The sequence below is a fragment of the Ursus americanus genome, chromosome 13, assembly GCF_024610735.1.
Source record: "Ursus americanus isolate L20-20 chromosome 13, mUrsAme1.1.p, whole genome shotgun sequence".
Classification (NCBI taxonomy): domain Eukaryota; kingdom Metazoa; phylum Chordata; class Mammalia; order Carnivora; family Ursidae; genus Ursus; species Ursus americanus.
The window spans coordinates 52,463,100-52,481,090 of record NC_142139.1 but is presented as its reverse complement, the minus strand read 5'-3'; the positions used below and the strand labels follow the sequence as shown (position 1 = coordinate 52,481,090).

Sequence of the window (17,991 nt, the reverse complement as noted above, 5' to 3'; positions counted from 1 at the left end):
TTAGACACATGGTATATTCTCATAGAAGATGTTATGGTTATATTTAATATACAATGATAAATTAGTTTTAAATAAAGCCATTTAATCATCAGAATTTGTAAATTCTAAGGAGAAATTCCTTGATGATGCTTAACATCATAGGGTCCTTTTTAATATTTAAAATCCTTTATAAAGACTGCTGTTTCTACCAACATGGCAGACCAGGTACGGGAGCTTCCTGAGTAACTAAAATTGGTAAATAAAATATTTTAAAAATCTCCCTGAATGTACGACAGGGAGAGTAAATATTTTCATGGTTCAGTGAAGGAGGGAACCCAGAAAAATAGGCAGAAGACTAAAGCCAGCTCTCAAGTGAGGGGATTTACCAAGCTTACTTGACCTGACCATTGAATTTTGTTATCAACCAGGGCTCAGAAGTAAGAAGACACAGTGCAAGCCCCACCAAAACTGGAAAGTATAATAGATAACCCCCCAAAAATCCAAGACTCCCAAATCTGGCCTGCCTGAGTATAAGGAAGAATTAAAATTAAACTCATACCATGCCAGGTAACTGCACAAAATCTTTTTATCTGGAAGCTTAAAACTAAATAGGAGAGAGAAAAGCAAATATCCTCTCAAATGTCATAGGCAAAAATCATCCTCAAAGTAGGTTTGCATTCTATATTTATACTACCTCGGTAGCCTAATAAACTCAAGCAGATAATTTAGTTTAAACTTGTCCTGAACTGTTAGTAATGCCATTCACTAGACAGAGAGAAAGAATAATCCTTTCAATTCACTAAAGGAACAAATAACTCTAATCTTCCACAAAATATTCCAGAGTATTTATGACCCCAATACAACCTTGACACCAAAACCCAACAAGAACAGTAAAAGAAATCAGGCCAATTTAACTAATGAATAAAAAAACAAAAATTCTAAGGTATACATCAATAAACAGAATACAAGGATTTAAAAAGAATAATGTTTAAATTGGGTTGATCCCGGAAATGCAAAGTGGGTTAACATTAGTAGTACATCAATTATTCTAATACACCACACTAACTGGCAAAACAAAAATAATCATATCATCTCAGTAAAAGTAAAATTCTTTAATCTGATAAAAAGTATCTATTTTTTAAAGACACCAAATAACATAGTTAAGAAATAATTTCAAGCATTCTACTTAAAATTGAGAAGAGAGTAATCTAGCCCTAAGTCATCATTTCCAAATAACACTGGAAGACTATCAGCACATAAGGCAAGAAAATTAAATTAAATTAAAAGCATAGGAATTGTAAAGGAAGAAACAAAGCTACAGGCTTACTGCAGATGAGTTGATTGCCTGTGTGAAGAATATATCGATAAATTATTAATATGAGTGAGAGATTGGCAAGGATTTACAGTAAAAAGTAAACATATCAAAAATTAAATACATTTCTACACAACAGCAGCAAATGGCTTAAAAAAAAGTTTATAAAATGAGTACATTTATGTCATCAAAAAATAGAAAATATATGAATAAATGTGTCAAAACACGCAGAAAAAAATTTATAGTTAAAAATACTAAAAATGTTGTTAAACAGTATTAAAGAAAGCCTAAACAAATGTAGATACATACCAAGTTCATGGATTAGAAGACTCAATATCATAAAAATAATTCTTTCTAAATTAATCCATAGGTTCAAGGCAATTCCAAGCTAAACAGTGGGACATGACAGTTGATTTCAAAGTTAACAAAGAACACAAAAGTCCAAATATAACCAATATACCCCTGAAGAATAACAACATGAGGGGACCTATGATAATAAACATCAGGTATGTGCAGCTCAAAGGGATCTTAAAACCAAATTTATTTGCTTTACAAAGGACAAACTGTTTCATTTTGTTTTGTTTTGTTTTTATTCTGTGTTTCTCACTTAGCTTTTTCGTATCCCTGTTTCTCCAGTCACTCAAGTGTACAGCCATGGAGACATCATCTCTGAGTCCTCCTTTTCTTCTACCCTCTGATCTTCACCCCAAGGCCATCCATTCGGTGACTGGTCTCTTAAATCTAATCCCTCTTTTCTATAACTACTGCTACAGTACAAATGTAAACACCCATCAATACTTGCCACTATTTTTACCATAGCTGTAACAAGTCTCTCTGCTCCCACCTGCTCCTTACTTCCTACAGCTACCATATCAGACCATTCTTTACATCCTCACTTATCTTTAAAAAATAAGGTTGTTATCAAGCCAGTAACCTGATCTAAATTTCCAGTAAATTCCCATCCTGCTGCAAAGGGGATCAGGATCACCACCACCCTCTCGTTGGGCATTAAAAATCCTTTACACCACACCTTCCCAAATCATTTCTTGCCAAAGCACAAACCCTTACATACCCTCTGCACTACCCATGTTAGACTATTTACCACCTTCTCTATCACCTCTTCTTTCATAAAATTCCATGAATCTTCACAGCTTCAGTTCTTAACCTTAGCTATCTGACTCTATAAGGTTTTGCACCACCTTTTGTCCAGGAGAAAAACTTATAAGACTGAGATTCAACTCAAATGCCACCTTCCCTGAGAAGCCTTCCCAATCCCAAAAATAATTAATGCATTCCTTCCTCCATGTTACCATGATATTTTGTTTACTGTACTTCCATACTGATTACTGAAATGTTTGTTGCTTTTCTTCTGGTAGATATTGAAATCATTATAGGAGGGGACACATCTTATTAGTATCCCCCCATCTTCCTGAAATACACCGGGTGCAAAATATTGGTTGTATTAATTTACATCTGTACAGTACATCACACTTATGCATTTAACCCTTACTTGTTTCATAGATGAGGTAACACTATCCCCATATTACAAATGAGAAAATTTAAGTTCAGCAGCATTAAGTAAGTAGACAAAAATAATAGAATTAAACACAGAAGACCCGAGACTTGCACCTAAGTCTCCTGACACAATATCCAGTGCTCTTTAAGTAAAACAACACTACCTAGCTTCACGATTCTAATTTCTACTGAAGTTCATTCTCTACTATTATAAAAGTTCAAGAATGAGAACTTTGTCTGGCAATGATTTGTTTGAGAATTTGAGACTCTTCATAAAAAAAAAACTATGAATACATAAAATAAATTAACTTATGATGAAAAAAGTAGTTCTTTACTAAACAATTCAGATAAATTGGTTGTGAAACTGAATTTTATAGAGATAATTTAACAATATACACTTGTGCCAAATGGAAGAATGTTTTCAGGACAGATATGTGATACTTGATAAAAGAATGTATCTTTTAATATATTGTATATTTCATAAAATACTTTAAGCCAGAAAAACTATCCCATAGATTCTTTGCCTATAGCTCTTGTTCTCTCCATTATGAATACTGACCTCAAACTTGAAAGAACTGAATTTTCGCCATCCACTGGTCATTGTCTGCACATCTGACAAGCAATCATCTCTCCCATGAAACAGATAGAGCAACATTCGATTCTAATGGTAATGTGAGACTAACAAATTCTGAAAAGCATATAGGTGATGCCTGCATGTCTGGTCACTGTTTTGACAAATTTTTTGCTGATGGACTGAGGCTGGAAAAGAGGAATGGGAAATTATGCATAAATGCTTTCAATGATAATTTTGACAAAGTCAAGTCAAGGAGTTACACAGTGATTTTGCAGCTGCAGTCTGTTGGTTGCCAGGATTTGGCTGGAGCCATGAGAAACCTGAAGGGGCCCTTAACAAAAAGCGCCCACTGGAGAAGTGTAAATATCTTCCCTTCCCTCTCAATGAACAGTACAGGCCATTGGCCCTGCAACTTCCTGGTACCACTTCAGAAGAGCTCTTACTTCTGATGTCAGGGACACGAAGGTTCAGAAAGCTTTGTAGCTTGGACAGTCTTAGAGATTTCTAAACCTCACAGACTGTGGTCCCAGAAAATCAAGGGACATCCCCAAGGTTACACACAAATACAACAGCAGAGCCAATAGTGGAAATTACATTTCTTATTACCAATCCAGTTTGTTTTCCAATCGCCATACCACTACCCACACAGAATTATTTAAAGAAAGCAAACTTATATTTGCTTTTCAAAACCACAGTAGAATACTGCAAGTGAAAAGACTAGACTTTTTTTTTTTCATTTACTATTTGTTTTTGCTTCTCCTGGACCTGTAAACAAAGAAAAAGTCAACTATGTACATTTAAATATATTTAAGGATAAAGATACTGTGTGAAGGGCAGAAATGTACTCTAGTAGATACTGTGGGAAAATAGGACAAAAAGAAGTTGAAATTTCTAAATCAAGCAATCTGAGAAAAATAAATGGAAATCATATTACCAATACAGACTTCTTCCAAATAATTACATCAGTAATTATTGGTTACATCCCAACCCCTTCCACTGCCAAATAACAAAGTCTGCATAGTACTTTCTTAGAAGTTTTTACGTTCTTCACAAAGCTTTATTCTTCATATATCATGAGTAAAGAAAATTTGGGAAAAATTTATAAGAATACATATCTCAATCGTCACAATTTATAATAGTACCCATTTTCAAATGTATAAATTGAAATAACTTTAGCATACAGTTAAGCGATTAATATATAAGCAACTATTTATACAGAAAACATTATCTACCTAAAAATGATAAAGTTAAAACTTTACACCAGGGCAGGCATTGTATCATATTTCATCCTTCTGGAATTCCAAGGATAAATCCATGTTTCATCCACAGTAAGTGTTCAATAAAGGTTTGATGAATTTATGAATATTTGTAGCGTAGAGCCATGTGCTTAAACTTAGCTCTGTGTAAACATAGGATTGTGAGTATGTAAGCTCTTCAAGTTAATCCAGATGGCAAATAAAATCTGTACCAGAAATTACTGAAAGACTATATAGCCAAGATTCTATTCACACATCAGTCAATGTGAATTGAAAATTGTCAATATATTTTGGGTCTATTAAGCATTTGAGGAAATAGCCAAGAGAACAACACAGAGAAATGTGTATACTGGTTATCCCGGTTACCTTTCCAAACCTTCCTTACCTTTCCATGTGGGGATTTAACCTCTCAAATGCAAGATTTAGAGGACTTGAGGTATGAACTCATTTCTATATATGACAAGAAAAAAGAACTTTATCTACATATGTTTTTATAAAGATCATCTTCCCACAAATAAGTATTGCAATTAAAAAAAAATCCTCTACCTCCTCTCTATTTTTTGGTACTACGAGTAAAAATTATACAGTGTTTACTATGTTCCAGACAGAGCGATTTTTACTTTCCATTCATGTAATAACACCATGAGGATTGTAGCATCATCTCCATTTATAAAATGGATCAGAAAACTGAAGCATAAAAGGGGTTGCAAAAAGCCACACACGGTTACCATATGGTGGGTCTGGTATTAGAAGCCATGCCCAACTCACTCCAGACCCCAAGTTTTTAACAGATGCACTATTCTGTCTCCCTGAAATCTTAAAAAATAATTTTTGAAACCAACCCCAATTTTCAAAAATGTACCTATCCATAAGAGAGAGGGAGAGAGAGAGGAAGAAGAAGCAGCATCAGCAGTGGCAGCATGGCAACACACGGAATCCAGAGTACTGGATTCAAATTCTGATTCTACCAGTGGGTGACATATGGTAAGTTATCTTAAAACACTAAGCTACAGGTATCATTCAATATAGAAATAAGATATGTTATAGGGTACTTTCTTCATACTGCATACAGTTTTATATATGTAGCCCCTCCCATCATTACACACTGGAAATCTCTTCCTACTGTAAATGTTTTAATCCTGGACACACTGGAGGTGTATCTTATAATCAAATCTTTCTTTCTGTATTTGACTCTTGGTCACCAGTTTACCCAGCAAATCTCACAAATCTCTTTCCCCACAGAAACAGAAGGCAACACAAACCCCTGATTTAGGTCATTACTTCCGTTACCCATTCCAAATGGCACATCCTAATTATTCCTCCCCTGGTCGCTGCCTGCAGGCCACAGTCTACCCAGGTCCAGATATATACTATTTCTTCCCCTGGGACTAAAAAGTACATATAAAAGAAAAGCATCCCCTTGGTTCTTAGGTTTGGAAAAGAAGAAAACAGAAAAGGGAAGCCTGTTTCACCAGATTCTGTTCTTACCCATTTGTCTGAGAAAAAAATACAAGCAGGAACTCTTCCTCCTAGAATACATGATAATTTGCTAAAAGTAGCATGTTTTCTTCAAAGAAATTGTAATTTAGTAAATATTACATGAAGTATATATTTTGAACATGCCAGACTTCCTAGTCTTAGGAAACCACACTGGAGTTCTAAGAAGTTTAGTTAACCCTATGATCCCCCAAAGCTTTCAAGCTTTTGACCTTAGGGCTTTTAGACAAGTTAGGATTGAAAAGATAAAGTTATTTAAGAACCTTCTCACAGCATATTTGTTTTCTCAAAGGCATTCACACATCATTTACATACATAATGTACACAGTAAACCACTTTCCTGCATCGCCTGCATTTGAAAGGATGTTCTTCACACTCTTTATGGGCTCATAATCATGCATTGAATGAATACTCAGACAGCAAATCTAAAGTGTGAAACAGTTTAACACATACCACACAAAACGTCAAAACCCGTGCCAAGAACGGGACACTAATGACGGAGTTCTGCTCAAATCCAGCTCAGCCTCTGCCTTAATCGACATGAAGAGCCTGCTGTCACAATTAAATACTTGACACAATGGGCAGCAGTGTCTCCCTGACACTATTTAGCACTCACATATTTCTCTAACTCTATTAAAATTAATCATATGCATTTTTATTTGTCCCATACATCAGTGGGCATGCCATTTGCAACTCTCCACACTTAGAGAATACTCTTTTGGAAGGGACTAGGGTCTGCCCTATATTCCATGCAATTGAAAATACCGGCCTTACTCTGACAATACAGTAGATGGGTCAAAAAATGCAAGAATATCGAAGACAAGATGTATTCTCACCAAAGAAAATATTTGCTGCAGTGGATAGATGCCCATGGCACAAACACCATCACTTCAATTGCCAGTCTGAGTACATTTGTACTGGCTGAAAAGCCAGTGCCTGGCATTCAAAGAAAGAAAGGCATCTGAAATACAGAACCTGGGTTCAAGTTCTCGCCACTTAGCAACTGTCATGACTGTCTGGCCGCTGAACCTTCTGAGTCTGTTTCCGCATGGGTCCAAAAGGGGTAACAATAATATTAATTGATGGAGATACAGTGAAGATAGGAAACCATTTAAATTGTTTAATGTGAAAATAGGAACTATGTTATTTTGACACGAGTCACAAAGGCAATTCCTAGATATGTGAAGTCTATGGGGTCCAAGAATTCATTCTCTTGAAAGTTCTCCACGCGGCTGTTTTCTAGTTACGCATGATGTTCTTTCCTGGGGTATTTCAAAAGTTTAGCTTCACCTATGAGGTATACTTAATAACACAATAATCTGACTACAAAACAGAAAATATCATAAACTCTCGGAGCACCTGGGTGGTTCAGTCGGTTAAACATCTGCTTTTGGCTCAGGTCTTGGTCTCAGGGTCCTGGGATCAAGCCTCACATCAGGCTCCCTGCTCAGTGGGGAGCCTGCTTCTCCCTCTCCCTCTGCCCCTCCCCCTGCTCATGCTCTCTCTCTCTCTCTCAAATAAATAAATAAAATATTTAAAAAATATATCACAAACTCTCATCTACCAGGTACTTGTGGTCAGAAAGATCAGCCCAGAGGACTGGAGCACCATCCTTTCAGTATCGCTAGTCCACAGAACTGATGCCAAGGGGGTTCCCAATGCTGCTCAAGAATAGACATTACCCTAATACACACTTCAAATCCACTCATGGCCAAAGAACAGAGCTCAAAAATGCTGAGATGGGCTCCGAGGCCAGGGGCCATTCGAGGAGTCCCTGTGTACACAATCCATGTGCTAGCAGTTGAACACAGATGAGAAATGTAAAGAATGAAGAAACTTCTACCCTCCGACACCTCCACCTCTGCCTCCCCCAACACACGAATTAAATATCATCAATAGGAAGTTCACAACACAGGAAAGATATCAAATGCCGAGAGTAAACGTATGCTTTGTGACTCCATCCCCACATCACTCCCCTGGTTTGTAAAATGGTGTAGTGTGTTAAAAACTGTTGAAATATCTTTTTTAAACAGTAAGGTGCATGCTTTGAGTAGGATACTGATATACAACATTAGATTTTGCTTGGGAAAAATAATATATGTGGAAGCGCTTCTGACCTTAATGTATGGTTTCAACTTTTTAGAATTATTGTCATTCAAGGAAGTTTTTTTTTTTTTTTAATAGGGCCCATAGCAAATACTTTAGCTCAAACTATAAATATAAATTGCAAGAGAGGAGCTGAGTAAGCCGGCTTGGTTCACTTTCTGGATTTCAATTAACACCTAATTTACAATACTTCTTAATACAAATATATAGCTGAGCTCCTTAAAACAGCTTGACAGGATTAGCACACATTTTGTAAAGAGCTGACAAAACAAGCATTCCATTAGCCAACCCACAATGTCTCAAATCTAATAGTCAATATCGCATTTGCAGGGCTGACAATGGCAAGAACTAAATAAAAAGCAAGGGATTCCCTCCCTCCTGCTTTCTGGGAAAGAACACATTCTATGCAATTCCTTCCATAGCTGTAAGGCTATAAATTTTTTTTTAATGTTCCTCCCTAAGCATCATTATTCAATAGATAACTAAAGGAAATAAACCACTAAGCCATATTGCTAAATCATTCTACTGGATCCAGGGTTGCGGAGAGGACTCTTCACTCCTTCATTTAGGAAGGATAAGTCCAGGATTAATTCCAGATCTTGGAATATGAAAGAACTGTAAGAGGCCTCAAAATTCCCCCAGTAGAGGATAGCCTACATCCCCAGAAACCTTGCCAGGCACCTGAGCCTCGGCCTGGCCCAGGCCTAGCTGTGGGCTCAAGATGCTGCAGGGGGCTTTCCTACAGTTCAGGGGAGCAGCATGGCCCCCTTCCCCCACCTCCCCAGACACCAGATGGTCCCAGCAGGATGTGCAAGGCCACGTTTTAAATGGATTATTTACCTCTATCTTTTCCAAGCATTCTTAGAAAAGCTTAGGGAGGTCCTAGTTTTAAATGTTTTAAGCAGATGGATCCAAAGTACTATTAAAAACAATAGATAATACTCTAAAAAGAAAAAAAGTAATGACAGTACATCCCTAGCTCCTGATAACATCTACCTGAGCTCTAGAAAAATTTAAAGGCTAACCTCTGTCCAATACACTTGCTGATGAAGAGGCCTAAGGGATCATTAATGTGACTAACGTTCTTAAGGTTCACAAAGAATGTGATGTTAACTACAGGCAAGTGAGACTAAATTTTAAATCAGGGGAAGCTGCTAAGATGTACAAAAATAGGATTCTTACATATACCACAAGGGAAGACAATATGGTTTCTGCAGAAGAAACGATACATGACATACATTAGGCTTTCATAGAAAAGTGAGCCATCATGATGGCAAGAGGAAAAGTGTGGAATTATATACTAACTTTCTCAAAAAGCCTTTGAGGGGCTCTTACACACTTTAAACGGTTCCACCATAGACTAAGGAGGCCTAAACAGAGAAGGGAGGCCTCAAACAGCACCTACTAAGCTAGAAATCATAAAGATTCCATTAATTACTACCCGAACTGCCTCAGTGAAGGGATTCCAGCTAGATTTTGAACTTGCAAATGACAGTACCCTCATTGGGGGCAAAAAATAGGCAGATCTCAGGGGACTATGTGTAAACAAACAAAAAGGAGCTTCAAAGCTGGCTGACTCTATGGGGATATATTTAAGAAAAGAAATAGTCTATCTAATTCATAGCTAGTAACAGGAACTGCCATTTGTGGGCCAAAAATGGATGTGGATCCTCACAAGAAGGGTGACAGAATCACTACTGGCTAATGATGAACAGAATTCAAATATACAGAACATAATGTCTACCCATCCCTTTTGCAAAAACTGTACTTTGGCCACCTCCGAGTTGGCATCAGAAGCAGGAGGAGGAAAAAGAAAAAACAAGATCTAAGGAATGAAAACTAAAAAAGAAGAGAGGCTGGTGAAGAGAAGCCGCTCTATGAAACGCATTTGCAACATGAGGGTTTGGCAACCGACAGAGGTGCTGACCAAGAAATATACGCGTCAATATTTAATATTAGGAAAGAATTAAGTCAACACAGGGTTGAACATCAAATTCTAAAATGTCATACCTAGGAGGCTGACTCTGAAGCTAGGAAGTATACTGAGGACCAAAAGAATGAGAGGATCTTACCAAGAGATTATAAATTTAGGAAAATCATCCCAAGAATCAGTATTGTAGGACCCTGGGACACTGATTATAAAGAACAGCAGAAAGAAGAATCTTTTATGAGGTCAAAAGCCTATTTCTATGTAAACAGGCTTGCATATGCCACTCTAAAGGCAAATATAACCTTGCAAGTCACTGACCTTTAATCATGTTTGGGTTTTTTCCAGGAAAAGGAGACATTTACTCAGAAGATTCAAGATAGCTTTCTTGTTTTTTTTTTTTTTTCAGGGTATTCACACTTGTCCAAAAGGATAAAGACAAGCTTCTAGACAAACATTCTACGTCATCAGTCTTCTCAGCCTCTACCTATCATTCAAAATACTAAATTCTTCAATCCCCTTTATTACATATTTTATTTGCATTGCCTGAGCTTTCCCGATATCCCCTTAAATACAAAAAGAGAAAAGAAGGAAGGGAGGGAGGCAGGGAATACAGAGTTGGTTTATCAGGTCTCTGTTTTTCCAGGTAATCTCCAGACAAATCTGGGAGATTAACTTGCACACTGAATTTGCCCAGGCTCTTCACAGATATTAATACTCTGATTAACACCTATTGGAACAGTACAACACTGAAACGGGATACCTCAATCTCTGTTCTGGAATGACTTCCTGCAGCATCAGCTTCCCAGTGTCCCTCAGGAACCTTCTGAACTAGAGAGAGTAAGATTGCAAACTCAGATGACTATGTACTATGCTGAAGAAAGACAATCAGATATCCCTTTGAATTATCTGCATCTTTGTGTTTATCTAGAGAGAGAGAGATTAATTACCTATATTCTGTCCTAATGGATTCGGCTATATAAATACATCTGAAGTTGTGCTGCACTAACTCACCTACTTTCACTTATACCAAATTATCTTTCTAAGTGAAAGTTCAATTACATTAACACAAGGCTTCCTTTCTGTCTAATAGTTTCATGCACTTGAAATTAGAGTTCTCATAGGTATAAAATTATATTGTTTCACAAATATATTAACAAGTTACATTAAGAATATTTCTTCTCGGGTAACATTACTGGCTAGAAGTCTGTAGAAAAGGGATAAATATCAATATTTATAGTCTATAGATATTGAGAAGGAATTGAGAACTTACTAGATACAAACAGTGGTATTCTATTCCTATGATAAACATTAAAAATTAGGTATGATCTCTTTCCTCAAAGCCTTTATATTGTAATTGGGTTTGGAAAAGATGAAACTATGTTCTTAGTCATTTCATGCTTATCAGATATGAAAGTAACTGCACTTCTATTAGTCTAGACTCTAGGTAAACCTGGACAAATTTTTATTGTTTGCATTTCAAGGAAGGCCTCCAAAAGGCCAGCTAAGAATGCAGTGTAATTATTTCATCTATCTATCTATCTATCTATCTATCTATCCATCTATCTAATTTCATGCCAGGTTTTGCAGCCAGGAGACTTCAAATCAAGTTCTGGATAATTAACAACTAGTTGACCTTCTGGAGCATCTGTTTTCCTATCTGTGTAATGGGAAGATTAACAAATTCCACCATATTGGGCTGTTGTGTTGAGCTGAAATAATGTACTTAAAAATGCTTTGAAACTATAAAGCTATGTTAGTCATTATGACATCAAGCCATTGTATACTTTGAGGAAAATTAGGATCTTGCTAGAGAAGTTCAGAAAGGACACTTTATTTTATGGTCCATGCCCTCCACTCTGCTCTTTGGAAAGGGCAGATCAAAGGGGCCCCAGAATCTGGAGAGCACCCTCTCTTGCTTTTGTGTGGCCTTCTTTCACATATCTGTCCTCATCTTTCTTATTTTAGTGACCTTTTTTGAATCTTGCTTGGGAGTTCAATGTGCTATTTAATTTTTTTCCTGTTATTACAACTTTTACTTGTCTTATACAGTGCCAAAAGGAGGCCACAAAAAAAAAAAAGAAGAAGAAAGAAAAAGAAAAGACAAAAATAAAGATTTTGCTACTCTTTAGCCAAGATGGTAAATTAAAGCCTTTCATGTCACTAAATTTAAAAAGCAGGGCTGACCATTTAAAAAGTGATCTCAGATTTTGGATATACTTCTCAGCCTTCCACTTGGGCCATTCTTATTTTTCTTTCATTATACATATACAATATACACATATACATAGGTATGCCTCTTGCACTCAAAGGTTATGCTCTAGAATAAACCAGTATTAAAGAAAAAACAAAAGTAAATGCTCTTAAAGGGTTTTTTTTTCTTGTCCTAGTTGTTCATTTGCTGAGGATAATAAACATTTATGCTTGAGGCAGATTTCAATACACAGGGTGCAATCACTTAAATTTTAAAATCAAAAACATTCTTAAAAAAAAAAGTTATGTTCACAGAACCTTATTCTGGACAATTTCTAATGTAAGCCTAAACAACAAAATTTCTGAAAATAGCATTAGCTAATTTTTGACACTTCTTATATTCATATATGAAATTAATGATTTTTAAAAGGCATAAACTTTTACTTGAATCTGTATAGAAAACTATACTTATTTTCCTGAAATCAAGCCAATGTATACATATGCACTGTTCTTTTCATATTAATAGCTGGTCAAATCTTTCATACATCAAAGCATCAGAATAGATATTTTCCTGGACAATCTTTAGAAATAACACTTCACATCAACCTTACACAAGAAAGTACACAATTTTCACCCAGTTGCAAACATGATTCAAAATTAATTTCTCAATAAAAAGTATGTTTGGGGAGTTATGTGGTACTGAATTCTAGCTGTCCAGCCACTAGTCACCCATCACAGCAGAATGGTGTCTTGTTCCCCAAACCATCCGGGAAGGCCCAAGAAACTTCTGGTGGGATAGACTGAATGTTAAAGGTGATAGGAGGAAACATAAACAAAACTGAATTAAATCACAATTCTGAGTTCCAGACTGACAAGTTTCTACTAAGCTACTCCAAGTTTTGAATAACCATCTCCAGTAAAAGCGCACCAAGAAAGATCTGATAGTGTGCACGGAACACGCGTAAGTTCCTTGTCAGAGCAATGTGTCATCAACGGTACAAATTAACAAGGGAGTTTCCAGCATTTTCCTTCACTGTGTGCGTTTCTCCTTCCTTCAGGACCAAGAAAGGTTGAATAAGGATTACCTGGCTATGAAAGGGAAAGAAATCGCAGTCACATACCGACCAAGCCCGCACAGAATCCGCAGAGGCAGAGGTAGTTTGGGTACTTTGCCCACTCACTCCCTTCCTCTTTGCTTCGCCAAAGCCCACACCTCTAGAGACGGGACAGAACGTGCCTTCAGCTTACAAACAACTCTACGAAGTCGGCCCCAGCAACCCTGGTAACCCTCCTTCCGAAGTTGGTCGTGAGTCCACAATGAATTCGGGTCACCTCAACCTCAACTCCGCAGGGCCAGGGACCTGGAGGCCCCTGGAGTCCCGGGACGCTGCGCTCACGTGGTCGCCGGCGGCCGCACGTGCGGCTCGGACCTGAGGCGGCAGGAGTGAAGCGCCGCCCAGAGCGCGAGCGGAGACCCGCAGAGGCACTGGCCGCGTGGGGGAGAGGGGAGGGTCCCGGGGCGCTCCGGAACGCGCGAGGAGAAGCGGAGCTTCAGGCAGTGCAGGTCAAACTGCAGTTCCCGGGGGTGAACACAGGAAGGAAGGCGCAAGTTTGAATGGGGTAACAACTTGGACTCTTTTTTTTAAGGTTTCTTTTAAATGGGCAAATGCATTAGAATTCCATCTAGCGTGAGAGCTTCCAAGGTCGTCACAATCCCCTTCTTTCCTGGATCCCACACGTGAAACCCCTGGCAAAAGAGGGAGCAAAGGTGTCCCGAGGTAGCAATTCCATCCCCACCCATCTTTTGGGGAACTCTAACCAACTCGATCTCAGGCGAACACTGGGGAACCGCACCCTGGAACAAAGAGGACGTGTAGTCCCCTCCAGATGCATATAGCCCGCCGAGTGCTGGTATTTAAAACCCACGACAAGCCAGCTATGTTTACGGCTTGTTTCATTTTGCTGGGGGAGGGGAAGGGAATCCGAACTCTGGACGTTTTTTCCAAACTGGAAACCGGGAGCTTGGCATTCGATCCCACTAGCACAGAACTCCAGTCAACTCGGGCCCTGGCGACTGCCACTTGGGGGTGGGGTGGGGAAGGAAAAGAGGGCAAGAGATGGAGCGACGGAGGGGCTGGCGAGAGAGGGAAGGAAACAGGTGAGCTCCCACCGCCACCCCTCGGAAATCCAGCGCGCGGCGGCCCCCCGCAAGCCACCGTCCCGAGAGGCACTTACCGGCTTTACAAGGGTCCTTGTAATCTATCGTCTCCGCTTTATCCTCTTCGTTCCCATCAAAAGTGTAATCATAATCGAGGCCAGCGCAGACCCAAAGCTCCCCGTAGAAAACAATCCCCGAGGCCACCAGCCACACGAGCATCCTCGGGGGAAGCGTTTCCAACCCCATCCTCTTCCCCTGGAGGAAAAGGAAGGGACGGGACCCGGAGGTGAGGCGTCGGCGGTCCGCGCTGATGTGCGGTGCGAGGGGAACCGGTGCTCCTCTCCCTACCGGGAGGCTCCTCGCCGACACTGGGGTGTTCAGGTGTCCGGAGACATACGGATGCCGTCGGGACAGTAGAGAGGGCAAGAAGTGCCTGTTACCCCCAGTTGCAGGGAGAAGTTGGCTAGGGGCCCGCGGGTGGGCGGAGGGCAGGTAAGGAGCTCGGCTCCGGGAGACGGGGAGGGGCAGCTGCGGGCAAACTCGGCTCTGGCGGAGCGGGCGCTCGCTGCCTGCCAGGTCGTCCTTCTGGCGGCCGAACTTCCCGCGGCCGCGGCTGGGCGAGCGGCGCCCCGCGGGCTTAGCTGCCACCGAAGCTCGGGCTCCCGCGCCGCGCCCCCGCCGCTGCCAGGACCCGGCGGTAGAGCGCGAGCTGCCGCCGCCGCCTGCGCCCGCCGCCGCCGCCGCCGCCGCTCGGGGAAGATGAATCCGGTCTGCACATCAGCACATCTGAACTGAAAGGGGAGACCGAGGAAGGGGGTGGGGGGCAGGCATTTCTACGCAGCGAGACCTTAAAAGCCTGCAGAAGCCAGCAAAGCAACTGACTGAAAAGAGCAAAAGTGTGAGGATTTGGGGATGCACCGTTTGCCTCCCCCACCCCACCCCAGGCTGTCTTTTTACCCTCTTCCTAACTTGAAAAAAAAAAAAAAATCTTCGCAGCATCTAACCCAATCACTTGCATCCTGCTTACTTATTCATACAATCAGGGTCAGGATCCGGGCCACAGCCTCCTCTCTGACTTCTTTTGATAGCCTTATACAAACAAACAGACACGAGCGCGCTGACAATTCCATTTATATTTGACTAAAGATAAAAATGAATATATTATGTATCTGCGTCCGCGAACAGCAATTAATAGATGATGTACGTGTCAGCCAAGAGTGCCAGACCGGGGGTGGCGCGAAGGATCGTGATAACTTAGCTGCAAACCTCTACTTCCCCTCCCCCCAAATAAACAGCGGGTGTGTGTTTCTTTCCTTTGCTGCGGTTTAACCTTAGCGCAGCCCGGGAATGGAGGAAAAGTGTCTGAGCCTTCGCGGACTTGGGTGAGGAAATAGACTGCTTTAAAAGTCCCCCAACCAATGAAGTTTTGCTAAGAACTAAGATCCCCAGAACTGCAATTAAAAAAAAAAAATCCAAAATCAAGTTACAGATTGCAGCAGCAGGAAACGCTAAGACCTTGCTGATGGGCTGGCGCTATGGCTCACGTGGGCGCAGGAAGGGAAGTTGGAAGGAATACTCGGGAAGCAAATTTTCTGTGACAGTTCTGGCGCCCATGCCCGGAGTTGCTCAGTATCCTTCGGCTTCAGTTGTTTTACTTCTGAGGAGAGTGTGTAAAACCTGGCAGCAGGATCAGCGAGGTAAACCACATGTCAGCCTAGCAGACGCAAGACAAACACAGGTTGTGGGAAATTGGGAAGGAAAAAAAATCAGAGGAAATCTCTGCAAAACCCCTGTTGTGAGCAATTCAGTGGTTTCCCCACATCTGCAAGTAGTTTCCAAAATAGGTGAGAGGACTTCTCCTCCCCCAGACTGGTGATTGGGAGTCTTGCCTTTTCCAACTAAATCTTGAACTGTCACTTTAGCAGGGACTTGTAAAAAAATCTTCTGTTGGCTTTACATCTTTAACATTTAAATGTCCCCCTTTTCCAAGTTACCATCAATATACAGTGTTGTCTAGATGAAAATGTGAAAGTAACCACCCTCCCACCCACACACATACTTTTGACAGGTAGACCCAGTTAGGTTAGGGGATTTGACCAGGTTTTGTGGTTGTTAAAGAAAAATCGGAAGCTAAACTTGAAGAAGTATCATCTATTTCCAACTTAAACTAAGACTAAAAGGATGGGAGGACTTGGTAGAACTGATTTGATATTCCTGGCAAAACGGGGGCTTTCTCGGAGGCCAATGCAGTAATGGAGCCTTCCCTCTGTAGATCTCAAACTTTTAACCCCAGGTCACAGAACAGAGAGCAGATCTGAAAAGAACGTGTTCAATAAGTAGATAGAGGTATTTGATTTTGAAATCTCTTGCTGAGTCATTCTCAAATTCTTTTACCCATCCAAAAAAAAAAAGGTTTGCATAATTAATAATGGTATTGCTCTAGTGCAGGGCTAAACAAGAAGGTATTCTGCTTAGCCCTTCTGAAAGCCCGGAAAATGCAACTTTCCTTTAGAGGATCCTTGTTCTTGAGCTGCTGAAACCACCCCTACTTGCTATCCCCAAATCTTGAAAATGTCCCTTGTTAATCTCGATGACTGCAAATATCTCTTTAGACTATTTTACCGTAGGTAAATTTGCAAGAGTTTGTACCTGGAGATTACCGAAGCATCACTTACTTTGCAGGAGTTAGTATGTTCATTTTTCCTGAAAAAAAAAAAAATTAACATATAGGGACATCTGTCTCATTATATAATGGTACTTACTACGGATTTCTTACAAAATTTATCATTAGTTTCACAATTTTATAAATTTACATTCTAGATTTAGAATGATTGACATAGTAAAACCTTAAATCCAAAATTAGAAATGTTTTTTTATGCCTAAAATAGCTGTAGAGAATAGTTATTTACACCACAATCTCCTAGGCCTCAATCCCTGATTTACTTATATTATTTTAAAATATATTTATTAAATCTAACTCGACAGTAATAAAATCCCTACCTTTAAATTTTATTTCTATAGTAGCTATGATTGCAAACTAACAACAGATTTTGCTCTGCCCATTAAAAAAAACATAAATTTGCAAGGATTTGAAGAAAACGAAAAACAAGAATATGCATGTGAGCAACGAGTTGAATGCTCAGTCAGAATGCAGCCACAAACATGTAGAGTATGTGAATCCAGTCACCTCAGGAAGATAAAAAGAGGCGTTTGATTCGTTTAGTAAGACACGTGCTGAGGTAACCTTGGCTTCTAGCTGGCAACTGCCCCTAACCACCATCACCACCTGTAGCGGGACCCCATCAGCCCCCAGCAATCTAGGCAATAAAGCCACCCAAGAGAGCTGAAGCAAGAGGTACTCGATGCCAGTTGGTATATACTGTTTGCTATCACAGTAATTAAAATAAACTTGCCCTGTGGATAATGTGAATTAGAAATGTGTATTTTCGGGGCGACTAGGTGGCATAGTGGTTA

General features: G+C 39.8%; 1 protein-coding gene across 1 annotated transcript in view; it reads right to left on the bottom strand.

The window, feature by feature from the left end:
* TLL1 (tolloid like 1) overlaps positions 1 to 15,443 on the bottom strand; it is a 202,162-nt gene extending 186,719 nt beyond the window's left edge. The window contains exon 1 of the mRNA XM_045798693.2: positions 14,595 to 15,443. Within this exon, the coding sequence (XP_045654649.1) occupies positions 14,595 to 14,763 (169 nt within the window). The 5' untranslated portion in view covers positions 14,764 to 15,443. The remainder of the gene's footprint in view (positions 1 to 14,594) is intronic.
* Between the last annotated feature and the right edge of the window lie 2,548 nt (positions 15,444 to 17,991).